Raw genomic sequence first — 12,906 nt, 5'->3', positions numbered from 1 at the left:
CGCCCGAGGAAGGGCCACGAATTGGAGCTGGTCCTGGAACGGGCGTAACAGCGAGCGGCCAGCAGTTGGAGCCAAAACCAAAACGCGATGAACGATGACGAAAACACTGGACATATCAGTACAGCAATTGTGAGTCCCATCAAAATGGCTGAAACATTGCTCTGACTCTGCAAAGCTCCAAGAACAAAAACGGATGTTCAAAGATAACGAGAAAGCGTTCTATGATCACATAAGCGACGAGAAGCCCGATTACAGCGAAGGTTTCCTAGATATTAGCGATGTGACGAACTTCTGCGCTGGTATTTGGGAGACCCCAGTGTGGGATATTTAGCAGACATGGAGGAATATACATATTTACATAATAACATTAGTTATCAATTCATAAAATTTATACTACGATTCTTTACATCAAGACGGGTCTATGGTACTAGGTGAGGCCGTTTCGTCACTAAGTGGGTTAGGGGAGCGGTATATGAAAGCAGTACGGAAGAAAGCAGAAGGGGAATTATTTGCTTGTAGCGTGAAAGAGACAGACTGATCACGAGCGAGCTTCGCCACTAGCGTATTGTGTATTGTTTACAAACAAAACACAGTAGACTTCCAAGATGGCTGAAGAGTCGTTTTAGCCAGTTGGCCCACCTTAGGATATACTTCTAGGCGCCTTGCTTTACATAACAGTATGCTGTTACATAACATGTAACAGCACATAACAGTATCGGAAAACGCAATAAAATTGATGATTTGCTTTTAAGTGCGGTTTTCAGCAATTCGCGTTGACGGCGGAATGGTGTCGACATCTGAATACGGCATTAGTTTGTATGAGGCCAACTTTTCTCTATCAGATTAGTCGGCCCTAATACAGTTTTAAATTACTAAAATTTGCATGAAATTTTTTTCTTGGCGTTATTTACCTACTAGAAGTACGTTGTTCTGACCTTAATTTAAACTATTTTCATGATTTTCCAAATATTCTCCCCAAAATTTACCATTATAATATGAAATTATCTTTTGACACATGTTTTGTATGATATTTTTTCCCTTTTTTCCCTAAAAGTGATTTTCATTTACTTAGAGTACTAATTTGATTTGTGCTCCCTTGGCCGAGTGGTTAGCGTCATAACTAACATGCCGGGTGTTCGGGTTCGATTCCCGTTCTGGTCGGGGGAATTTTTCGTCAAAGAAATTTCCTCCGACTTGCACTGTGATCACGCGTATTCTAGAGCTTGCCACTCAGAATGCATTCAAGGCGTGTTATTTGGCATAGAAATCTCAACTAAGTACAAGTACAAATAAAAATGACGCAAGTAATACTACGTTGAGACGGCGAAGTTCCTCTAAGAACGTTAGTGCCATTGAAGAAGAAGAAGAACTAATTTGATTTGGAAAAAATAATTTTCATTCATAATTTTTATTTTGAAAGTGTGTTCATTTCTTCTGCAACCCCATATTGTCATGCCTACTCCCCCATTTCGTAATACGAAGCTCAATGCCGTCAACGCGGATACTCGGTCAATTCTGGAGATTTACTACTTGCCGTAAATATGGCAACACTTTATAAAACGAGAGACTTGGAAGTGATTGAGCGGGGGAGATTTGCAGTCTCTATACTGGATGGTAGATTGCATCATGTTGAGAATTAATTCTGTAAACGATTTCTGGAGAGTAAGGTGTGTCCCGGATCGATAGAAAATATTTCCGAAATGGTCGCTCAGTGTCTAGACCCTGGTCAAGACATCCAGCACAACATAGCGACGGGTAGATGTGGTTAAGACAGGAGAAGGAGAGTTGGTGTGAAACACAACTCAACATCACATTACCGCAGAAGAGCAGAAAGGATGCAAAAAAACGTATGGCTGCAAAGACCAGGCGACGCAGTCATAGTCGGTCAAGCGGTATATAAACAGCGGAAACTCAGTACGGCCTATATCGACTATTGGAAGGCTTATGTCTCCATACCTCTCGTCCGGGTATTGGAGCTCTATCAAAATTGATCCCGCTGTCGTGAGGTTCCTACAGAATGCGATGAGCCAGTGGAGCACGTTTCTGCACCTCAGTGATGGGAAAAGTGTTTCGCAGTCTAGAACGCTGCAGATAAAGAGGAAGATATTCCAAGGCGACTCTTTCAGCCCGGTTTGGTTTTGTCTGGCATTGAACCCCCTCGGTATGACGTTCAAGAGAAACGGTCATGGCTATAAAATAAGGTATGGCGGCGGCGCCCACAAAGAAGTGACCCATAACTTTTACATAGACGATCTCAAGGTCTACGCTGATTCACGTTAGCATCTAGATATAGCTATTCCGGTTGTCGAAGACATAAAAAGGGATCTCTGCATGGAGTTGGACTAAGTTCCGCTTACGACTACGACGACGAGTTGATAGTAGACATGATTCGGGGCGAATCTTACAAATACTTTGGATTCTGACAGCTCACCAGGATTCGCCACTCCCACATCAAGACTATCAAGCTATGAGACGGTGTCCTTGAACCTTTGCCCAACTCGGAAAACAAGGTACGCGCGATCAACACTTTCGCGGTTCCCCTGGTGACCTTCAGTTTTGAAGAAGTCTAGTAAAGCAAAGCTGACCTAGAATATGTTGAGAGAAGGATGAGAGAATCATTCAAAGAGGCCGGAATGCACAATCCTCAATCGGCACTGGAGAGAGTAAGCAAAGAAGGGAGACTTGGCTATACCGGGCTATCTGCGCCGCTGACAGAGGATTCAGCGCTTTGCAGTTGGCGCCAGCGGAGTACCAACTCAACTGCAATCTGCACACAGTGGAGGAGCAGCTTGGAAACAGAAGATAGTGCATGCTGCCCACTTCCATCAACTGGAGCGGCAACATGTCGACAAGGCAGCACTTATTCTGTGGCTAGCGCGTGGTGAACTCTCTTCAATACTAGAAGCCGACATGATGGCCATCCAGAACAGGATAATGCCGACAAGAAACTGTAGGCGGTACGTCGGGCATCAAGACGTTGATAGTATTTGTCGGATGTCGCGTTAAAAAGACCGCGTGAAAAGTGAATTCGGTGTATTTGCAAACCAAAGTATCATCTCTGAATAACGTTGTGTTGAGATTCAAAGCACTGGTTATTTTTCTCACTGTTGAAAGGAACAGTCTAGTCGAAATGACCATTCAAAAGATTTTATTAAAAATCCAATGATCAAAAATTTGCTACTGAGAAGATAATTCCTCATAAGATGAGCAAGCCAGGTGAAAGACCTTCCGGACTCGAGCCAACGATGGAGGAAATGTTGGAGTGCATTGAACATTTTCATCGGGAATTACAAAAACGGTCGAAATCGTCTAAAGAACTGAAATTTTTAAAGAAATTCAAGCTTCACACATGTTATGAGTACATGACAGCGAAATGAAAAGGTCGATTCGAACAAACGCTTCCAAAACATACAGTGAATTTCAAACTGTTTCTAAACGTGTACGTTTCTGTGGCATCTTGTGAAGAGGCTTATCAGAATTGTATTTAATTCAAAATATGCCATATGTCAACGATGAGGCAGACATGTTTTACACTTTGAGCCCCATACGTTTAATGCTGCGCATTCATTGAGCCCGCAACAGTGTCGGTCTCAGCTACCAAAGATATTTGTTTGATAAAATTTATTTGAGTCACATTTCAACATCCAATAAACCATATTTTAATAATTTTCACACAAATTACGTAACGCTAATAATCCGGATTTTGGACCCCCTCCCTCCTACGTAACGCAATTTCCTATCTCTAATACACAGAAAGTAACGCAACCTCAACCCCCCCCCTTATCGCGTTACGTAATTTATGCACGACGCGTAACAGTCAGTCCCAGTGACTATCGCGCGAAAATTTTGTGATTTGTTCGTCATATCTGATATTATAATAAACACGTTTCTTCTATCGATAAATGTTTTTTCATTCGAAAATAATTCTAGATAGACACGTGCAAGTTGCACCGGATACAGCTTGGTACAATGTCACGTTTTATTTTTTGTTTAATCTTCGCTTATTTTTCTTATTTTTTGTCGGTCTATTTCCACCACTTCAGTGCCAATCACCGACATCAGGGAGGCGACTCCCCCTGTTCCTACCTATCAGACTCAACAACTCATGAGCCGGGCAAACTTCTTTTACTTTCCATCCGAGGAAGACCAGAGATTTTTCGCCTCAGAAAATCTCAACACCAGCTGGGATTGAACTCAGGCCGATCGGATTGTGAGGCTGTTACGCTAACCACACAATTTTGGAATTTTTCAAAAATAAAGATTGTTATAAAAAGCATTTCATTCAAATTTGAGATATTTATTTTTCTTATAACATAGCACTTGTTTAACAATCAGTAATTGTTCCAAGATTGGACGCAGTTCCATTCTCGTTTAAAAAAGCATAGAAAAATAAATGAATCGGAGTTCTATTTCGGGCCCGCTGGTTTGGAAGATGATTCCCTTTCAGATGCTCGTTGCTTCGCTTTTTCGTACAACGGCATCAGCTGTCCGTTTTGGGCCAAAATTTTCAACAGTTCCACAATCAGCGGCAAATAATTATGCTTCCGGCGAATATTTTCAATCTTATATCGCTTGCGTTTGGCCTCTTCATCGTCGATTAGCATTTGCAGTCTCATCACCTCACTCTGATTTGCCTCCATTTCGTCCTCCACACCCGCGTTGAGTAATTGGTCGATCTGTCGTTGATAAATCAACTGGCGATCGGAAACAAATGCCATCAAATTGAAGAGAATCTCATCTTCACAATACTTGTATATACGCTTTTTGATAATCGGCCGCACTATGTCCAACCAATCGTCGTTTGGACCAATGACGCCTACATCGATAGGGCCTTCCTTCAAGCCATCCAGCTCATAAAGTCTTCCGTCAATTGGAACATAGGCCACAAAATGAAAGATATCTTCATCTCTTTTGGGCTGTTTGTTATCCAATTCGAATAGTGTTTGCCGCGCGAAGGAATTGTGCACCGTCCTGATTTGCGAGGCATTTGACAGCGCAAGGCCTTTATTGTATGCGTCGAATGATTGACAAAATTCCTTGAAATCGGACAGTGTGGTCCCAAGTTTAATGTCCGGATGCGTGGTGTTAAGCAGAATACTTAGTATAGCCTGCGTTGCACAAGCATTAGTGATCACTTGCTTGGCAAAGAAAATCTTATCCAATCTATCGTCTTGGACAACTGATCCCACCGGTTCGTCATCTTTTTCCCACTTGAACAGGAACACCAAACCGTGGATAGGCGCTAACTGTTTGAAGTGCTCCTCATCCAAACTCCATAATTCCTCAACCTGAACACCTTCAACCCCTGCAAATGTAAATTTGATTTAGAGACAACACGCTTCCATCGGACAGCACTAAGTACCGAATTCACGGATCATTTCCGTAAACACTCCCGGATCGCTTTCGATGAGACACCATTCGCCAGCACTATCAGCCATGATTTGGTCTATTTGTTCGTAAGTGTGTTCAATGTTAAAATGTTTATCGTAGTTGGAAAATATAAAATGCAATTGACCAATTGTATATTGGAGATTTTGAAACAAAACCTTATCTGTTTAGCTTTCAGAACCTCTCACCGCTAGTTGATGTGAGGCTAAGTTTGCGTATTTTTGACAAAACAGCATCGCATTTGTATTATCAGGTGTATGGCACGATTATCGCTATCTCACTCTACCTACCGTCATCGCATATCTCACTATCCCTCTGCTGTAAAAGTTCATCATCGACATCACGATATGTCAGATGGTCGTAAATTGGTAATTCGCGATGGTGTCGACGTCTGGTGGCGACTTCAAATTAGGGCCATAATTTGTGTCCCAAACTCGTTAGTGTAATCTCTATCAGATTAGAAGTCACGAAGCCGGCTTTCAAATTTTAAAATTTGAATGAAAATTTTCACATCATGTCATTTAATTACTTGAAACACGTATTTATGACTTTGATTTAACCATATGGCTATGCAATTCCAAAATTGTTGCTGAATTTTTTCATTATAATATAAAATTGTCTTCATAAACAATTTTAGTATGAGACTTTTTCACCAGCTGCAAACGAAAATGTTGTTAATTCAAATAGAATACTAATTTGATATGGAAAAGCTAAGTTTCATTCATAATTTTAATTTTGAAAACGTTCATTCCGACTGAAAATCAGCTATTCGTTGACGCTCCCCTAAACTAGTAAACGAAGCACAATGCTGCCAACACGGATCGCTGTTTTGAAGAAAATAAATACTTTTGACGTTTGAGATGTTGGCACCAAAAACATGGCGGGTGTCATACAGCTGTGTATTATTTCTGCCAAGGTTCGTAGCAATTCTTGAATTCCTATCAAGGCATTCTACAAAGGTGTCTCAAAATCACTAATCGGTTATTGCCCAGGTGATGGAAACATGTAAGTACAGATCGTATCCAATTGAAACTAAAAAGGTCCCTTACACGATTAATAATAATGCCATTACTTCATCAGAATGACAATAACAATGATGGTGTAAAGTTGGCAAAATTGATATGATGGGCAATAATGATGCAAATCCGAATTTTCTGATCTCGCTCCATCATTTCTGAAATAGGGCATGGACACTATCATTCGTGGTGTCTAGGATACTGTGCGACATCTTGTGTTAAAATCTATCTCAAGGGAATTTTAAATTCCTAAAATTTAAATGAAAGTTATTACTTGTTGTTACTACAATGCATAAAACAAGCAGCACTGAACCTTACTTAACCAATTTCCCTACCCCTTTTTCTTCTTTTTCCAACGAACAATCCAGTCATCGATACACTTTTTATGGTCGAATTGCTTTTAGTTCACGCAGCGATTTCTTTTTTATGTCTTTTTGAGTTTCGGAGATAGGAAAAAGTCACACCCATGGAATCAGAATTTGATCGTTCAAGCATGTCTTCAGCCACGTGATCGCGATTAATTTTTTCGAAAAAAATCAGGCACTAGTTGTGCTATGATTTTTGTCATGCGAACGGTTTCAAGAGATATTTAATTCACGGGCTAGCTCTCAAACTTATATAACTATTTCCGAGCACCATTCCTTTTGTTTTGTCGATGTTTTCGTCAATTGAAGATCCTTGACGTCATCCTTGACGTGGCAAATCGTTTATCTAATCTCAGCCGTCTTTAAATGCCTTAGGCCGATTACACATCATCCGGTTTCTGCCGGACCGGTCTGAAACCCAAATGGCAAATTTCGACCGTACCAACCTCTACACGGCGCCGTGATGCAGCCGTCTACTGCGACTACAATGGCCGGTGACCGGACAAGCATTATTCGCGATGACTGTAGTATAGTATCGACGTCTGGTGGAGACATCAGTTTGGGAAAGCAAATCATCCTCTATAAGATTATTAGACCTTAAGACAGTTTTAAGTTGCTCAATTTTTTAATGAAAATTTTGACTTCATGTTATTTTATTACTTCAAACACATAGTACTGACTCTTACTTAACTATTTTTGTATAATTTTCTTGATATTTTCACTAAAACTCATCATTATAATATAAAATCATTATTAAACACAATTCTTGCTCAGGGGTTTTTCCCTACTTGTAAAAGAACGTGTTATTTTATTACATAAACAACATATTTCATCAGAAAATAATAATTCTCATTCATAATTTTTATTTTGTATATGAGTTTACTGCACCTGAAAATCCATTATAACTATCATTTCCCAAAAGCAGAGCACGAAGCTCTATGCCATCAACACGAATTGACAGTTGTTTGTCATGTCTGTTAGTATTAGTACAATTCAGGCAATTTTTCTTCCCATGTAATAGTATGTGTGCACTATTGACGTTTGTTTGTTGATTTTGAAACCAGTTGATAATTTGCAGGTGATATGGATGCTGAAATTTTTATTTCACGTCTTCAGCAACTACCAGTGCTGTGGAACTAATTATGTGATGCAAATTTCTGCTCAAAGAGAAGCTATGGTCACAGGTGCACGATGTCATCATTGAGCATATTGCCACGGACTGTGTTATTAACGGTGAGTGGTGTCTTTCGACAAGCAGATCGAGTTATTTAATTAACCTCTATTTTCTTGTTCACAGGCAACATTCCTTATTTGAAATTATTACTGAACGAGTTCGAGGATGTCAAACAAATCTCCGACTGGTTCATCGGGGGCGGATTTTGAGCGACTTCATCGAGCTGAATGAGGTCATTTTTTGTTATTTTGAACACACTAAAAATAATTCTCTCGTCTAATATTTTTTGGGTATTCCAGTTTGACCTGACCCGGGACGCGATCGACGACGAGACCGAGGCACTCAAGCCTGTCCGATATGTGCTCTGTGGTCAAAATGTTCCCATGCTCGACGCTAAAGCATTGGTTCTGTCAGAGTCAGAATGAAATTCCAGCTTATCTGATTCGGTTATTCTTTGCTCCGGATCCGCGTATTGATAGCTGTGATGCGAATTGGGCTCGAGAAGCTGCCCCTGCCCCAGGAGTACGTGCTCGAGGGATTGCGGCATATGTTGAGCGCGTTCTTGGACGATGATCAGCGGAAGCAGCAATGGAATAGTGTTTGAACGAATTAGGATGTTATTGATGATGATGATGTTGATGTTATCGTAAATTTTTTAGTAGTGAAATAAAAAACACTCTAGAATGAATGGATGTGCATATATTCTCTTGTAGGCAAATTCCAAAATAATCACAGGAAGTGAACACATTATACATATAAATAAATAGTGCCCCTAGCTTGTTACGGAATTGTTTCATCAAATTGCACTTTTATCTAACCGTGTTTCTGAGGCTGTTGAAAAAATATGTGGCAACAGAGCGTGTGAAATAAATCATACTATTCGTGTATGTTTGGAAACAAAATAATTATGCGTATGAATGAGTAAATCGCAACTGGACTAAAGTTTGTTTTTTGTTTTTGTATACGTATTCTGAAGTGGGGCGGAAGTATTCACGATAGGTACGGTAAGAACGCCGTTATGATGCAGGATGTGCGTAATGTCTGTGAGGCCTGTCTCACTTTGATCATGCTCATGGTGTGCTACACTCCAAAATTCGGCCTTATGTGCTCTCCAAGGAACATACATATGAGAACGCTCGTGGTTGCCGCAGCAGCTGTGGGTTTAAGATTTTCCGTCTGCAGTCAGCTGCATGTAACCGGAATTTTTGAAGCAATGTTTACCTGTCAAATCCACTGTATAAATAACTGCATGTATGTGTATGTGAGAGATGTATGGTTTTGTGCAGTGCGAGGTCTCTTTCACATTGTTATCCGGTTTTCCATCCAAACCCAGTGGCGCTTTTTGAAACCGGTCCGGCAGAAACCGGATAGTGTGTAATCGCCCTTATACTATTCATACATCCGTGTTTTCGGCATAGTTAAGTCACCAAACGTATTCTGCAACACTTTCAAACGAAACGTTGAAACACAAGAAATTTTGCTTGCAACACAAAATTTCACGCAAATTTTTTGACCAATAAAATTATCCATATCAGAAATCGCCGAGCAAAAAAAGTCAACTTGTTCATAATTTGCAGCGTCACTGATGTCATTGCCTAATGACAGATTGCGCTCAAAATTGACAGTGACCTAAAAAAACAAAAAACAGGAAGTGGGTTATATCTATGGTATAACCGCAAGGGTGACGTAGGACTATCGTTGATTTAGAGATCATTTGTTTGAAGTTGAATCTAAATTCATTCTGAATGAATGAATATTTGGGGGACTTCGAAAACGAGAGCGTTACGTTGGAGGCACAAGGTTTTATGCATCCAATATTGGATACGGAAATATCCTACTGATGGGGAAGAATAATCTTCAGAAGCTATCCTGTTAATTGCGATTGCTTGAAAAATCACAAAACCAAATGTATTTGGTCACAGTGTTACATGGATAGAAAACATTCAAATAAACTCTTTCACATGAATGTAATTTTAAATTCCCAGAGGAACTGGCAGATTATTTTCAGTAACGATTAGATATTTCCACATTTTCCTCGATACTGGAAGCCCACCAGTGGTTAATGCTAACTCGATAACCATCTGTTAATAGCACTTGATTGAAACATATTTGGTCACAGTGTTACATGGATAGAAAACATTCAAATAAACTCTTTCACATGAATGTATTTTTAAATTCCCAGAGGAACTGGCAGATTATTTTCCAGATCTTTCTCGATGTTGAATGGCATCCAAACGGAAAGAATTCCGCGCGTGTATGTGTGTGTGTGTGTGTGTAGCGGCTGCTTCGAGATCTTCCCGGAGAACCGTTTGTAGCATCACTCTCCTCCTGATGGATTCCCTTCTGGCCTAAGGTGCACAAACAGGCTCTTGGTGACACCGTTCATCCGCGCTTTCATGATAAATGAAGAGCTTCACCACAACAGCGAAAACATGCTCCAATCGTTGTTCAATTAGAACTGAGGGGATTTCCGAGCGGCGCTCGCTTATATGCCGATTGGTGATTTCAATAGCCTGTTTTGAAAGCAATTTTAAGACTATTGAAACAAGTTTTAGGATCAGAAAGTAACAAGTATAGAACGCGTAGACATTTTATCTTTCGAATGAAGTGTTTATCATACCATTTCGTTCAGTTGTTTAGGAGCTATTAACACTCAAAATCTCGGTCTCCGGCGTAACGCTTTCGTTTTCGAAACTTTGATTTTACACCCCGGTATAGAAATGAAAGACGTAGTCCTACGTCAAAATTGAAACATGTTCAGCGGGGTGATTTAAATTACAAATTCTCGGTACAGTAATTTACATTTATTGCGACATGCCGACCATTCAGTGTCGCATTGGAGGCGATTTTGACATGTAATTAGACATTTTCGATGAGAGTTATACAGTGTCGAAGTCTGGTGGCGACTTTAAATGTGGGGCCCTTATTTGGGCCCCGAGCTCTATGTTTAGAGAATAGTTGGTGGGACGGTAACGTGTATCGCACTTTACATCACTCTTCCTCACAGTGTGGTGGTTACAGGCTCGTTGTTCCAGAGACAAAACATGTGGCACGTGTAAATTAAACAATGTTCATTATATTTATCTTGATCACACATCGAAGTCGAAGTTTCTCAAATTTGCTTACGCTTCGCTGTCTTGAAAAAAAACTGTCTACTGATCTTGGACAGCAAACTACATTCATGCTCAATTCATATTCGAATCGCATTGATAAAAACCTTAGCTTTATTTGCAAATACATAGAAGGGCTGTGTACATAACACGATCGCATGGCTAACGCACAACTTGCGTTCGTTATTTTATTCCATTACAAAAAAATAACTATAATATTGATCAACTCTCTAGTTGAAAGTTTTGGTAGATCTGATGCTTGTTTTTCTCGTAAATCTCTCGTAGCCTTTCAAAATGAGGACTCCACTTGATGATAGCTTTGAGTTCGGTTTCCGTTCTGATAGGAGGTTTTTCCATCAGATAAAGTTGTCTCGACTTATACTGGTGCACATGCATGCTCGAGCTTGCCATAAAGTCATTAAATGTATCGTTATTTGGCATAAAACTCTCAACTAAGTACAAAAAAATGACGTAAGTTATACTATGTTACGATGGTGATGTTTCTCAAGGAATGTGATATGTCATCTAAAAAATAGGAATAATAATAAGAAGAAAAAATGCTTCCGTGACCGACTGGTTAGCGTCACTCACTATCATGCCAGGAGTTCGGGTTCGATTTCCGGGAGAATTTTCGTCAATGAAACGTCTTCCGATTTACACTGTGGTTACGGATATGCTAGAACTTTTCACTCAGCATAGATTCAAGACGTGTTCTTTGGCATAAGAAATCTCATTTAAGTACTAATAAAAATGATGCTAGTAATATTATAGCATCTTCGTAGCATAATATTTGCAGAAAGATATAGAATGAATAAAAGAAGTATTTTTTTCAGTTACATATACAGTCTATCCCAAAATTGAGTATACAAATGCTACTTGACGATACTTTCCATTTATTTGGTATGAAATATTTTGAATACATTGATTCTTTTGATGCATATTTAATACTCTTTTCTGCTAATTGTTTATTATATATTGTATATAAAAAATTGAAAACCAAGGCATAGCAAAATTGAGTGTACACCTTAAATTTCTCCGAACAAATTAGTCTTGTAAGTAAGTTTCTTTGCGAATTAGCGTACTTTTTTCATTAGTGATTGGTGTCAACACTTAAACATTACTTGGGCAGTGTTGGTTTTTATTTTTTATTGATGTTTGCATTTTTTTTTATTAAAATGGCAAGTTAGAGGAAATAAATAAATATTGTTACACGTACAATGATAATAAATATGAACTGTCGTGGAAATAAATTGCAAGAAATAGCAGATATAGTTGGAAGAACTCACTTTACAGCAAATAAAATCATAAACAAGTGGAAATACGAAGGAACCATGGAAAATCTCCCGAGTAGAAGACACAAACGTATCCTGTCTGCTAATGATGAACGAGTAATTATGCGAACATAGCGAAAGAACCCTATAACAAACATTCCTAAATTGACTACTGAAGTGGCCGGCATCATTGGAACACCTGTCAGCGCAGATACTGTCCGGAGAGCAGCATACAGGAACAATCCGAGAGGTCGTATTGGCCGTGAAAATTATTTCATCTCAAAGGTGAATATGAAAAAACGACTATAGTTTGCTAGTCCATGTGTGAACAGACCTAAGGAGTTCTGGAACAAGGTCTTTTATACGGAAAAGCCGAAAACCAATCTCTTGGAATCGGATGGAAGACAGATGGTGTGGAGAAAACCAGTATCGGTGCTCCAGGTTCAGCATTAGCGGTAGTCAGATGATGTATGGTACATTAGCGGCTTCTGGATCTGGAACCATGGAGTTTATCGATTCGGCGATGGACAAAATGGCTTAATTGATCTTCCTGAAACGTAACCTCCAGTCTCCCGTTCTGAA

At 39.6% G+C, this 12,906-nt stretch overlaps 1 protein-coding gene across 1 annotated transcript; it reads right to left on the bottom strand.

The window, feature by feature from the left end:
• Positions 1 to 4,276: 4,276 nt before the first annotated feature.
• LOC129768220 (ubiquitin carboxyl-terminal hydrolase isozyme L5) lies at positions 4,277 to 5,674 on the bottom strand. The gene is made up of 2 exons (XM_055769712.1): positions 5,363 to 5,674; positions 4,277 to 5,305 (listed from the first exon to the last, which is right to left on the bottom strand). The coding sequence occupies exons 1-2, from the start codon at positions 5,436 to 5,438 to the stop codon at positions 4,407 to 4,409; spliced, it is 975 nt and encodes a 324-aa protein (XP_055625687.1). The 5' UTR covers positions 5,439 to 5,674; the 3' UTR covers positions 4,277 to 4,406.
• Positions 5,675 to 12,906: the final 7,232 nt, after the last annotated feature.

This window comes from Toxorhynchites rutilus, chromosome 2, assembly GCF_029784135.1.
Source record: "Toxorhynchites rutilus septentrionalis strain SRP chromosome 2, ASM2978413v1, whole genome shotgun sequence".
NCBI lineage: Eukaryota > Metazoa > Arthropoda > Insecta > Diptera > Culicidae > Toxorhynchites > Toxorhynchites rutilus.
Note: the sequence above shows the minus strand (reverse complement) of the source record. Positions and strands in the feature narration are given on the sequence as shown.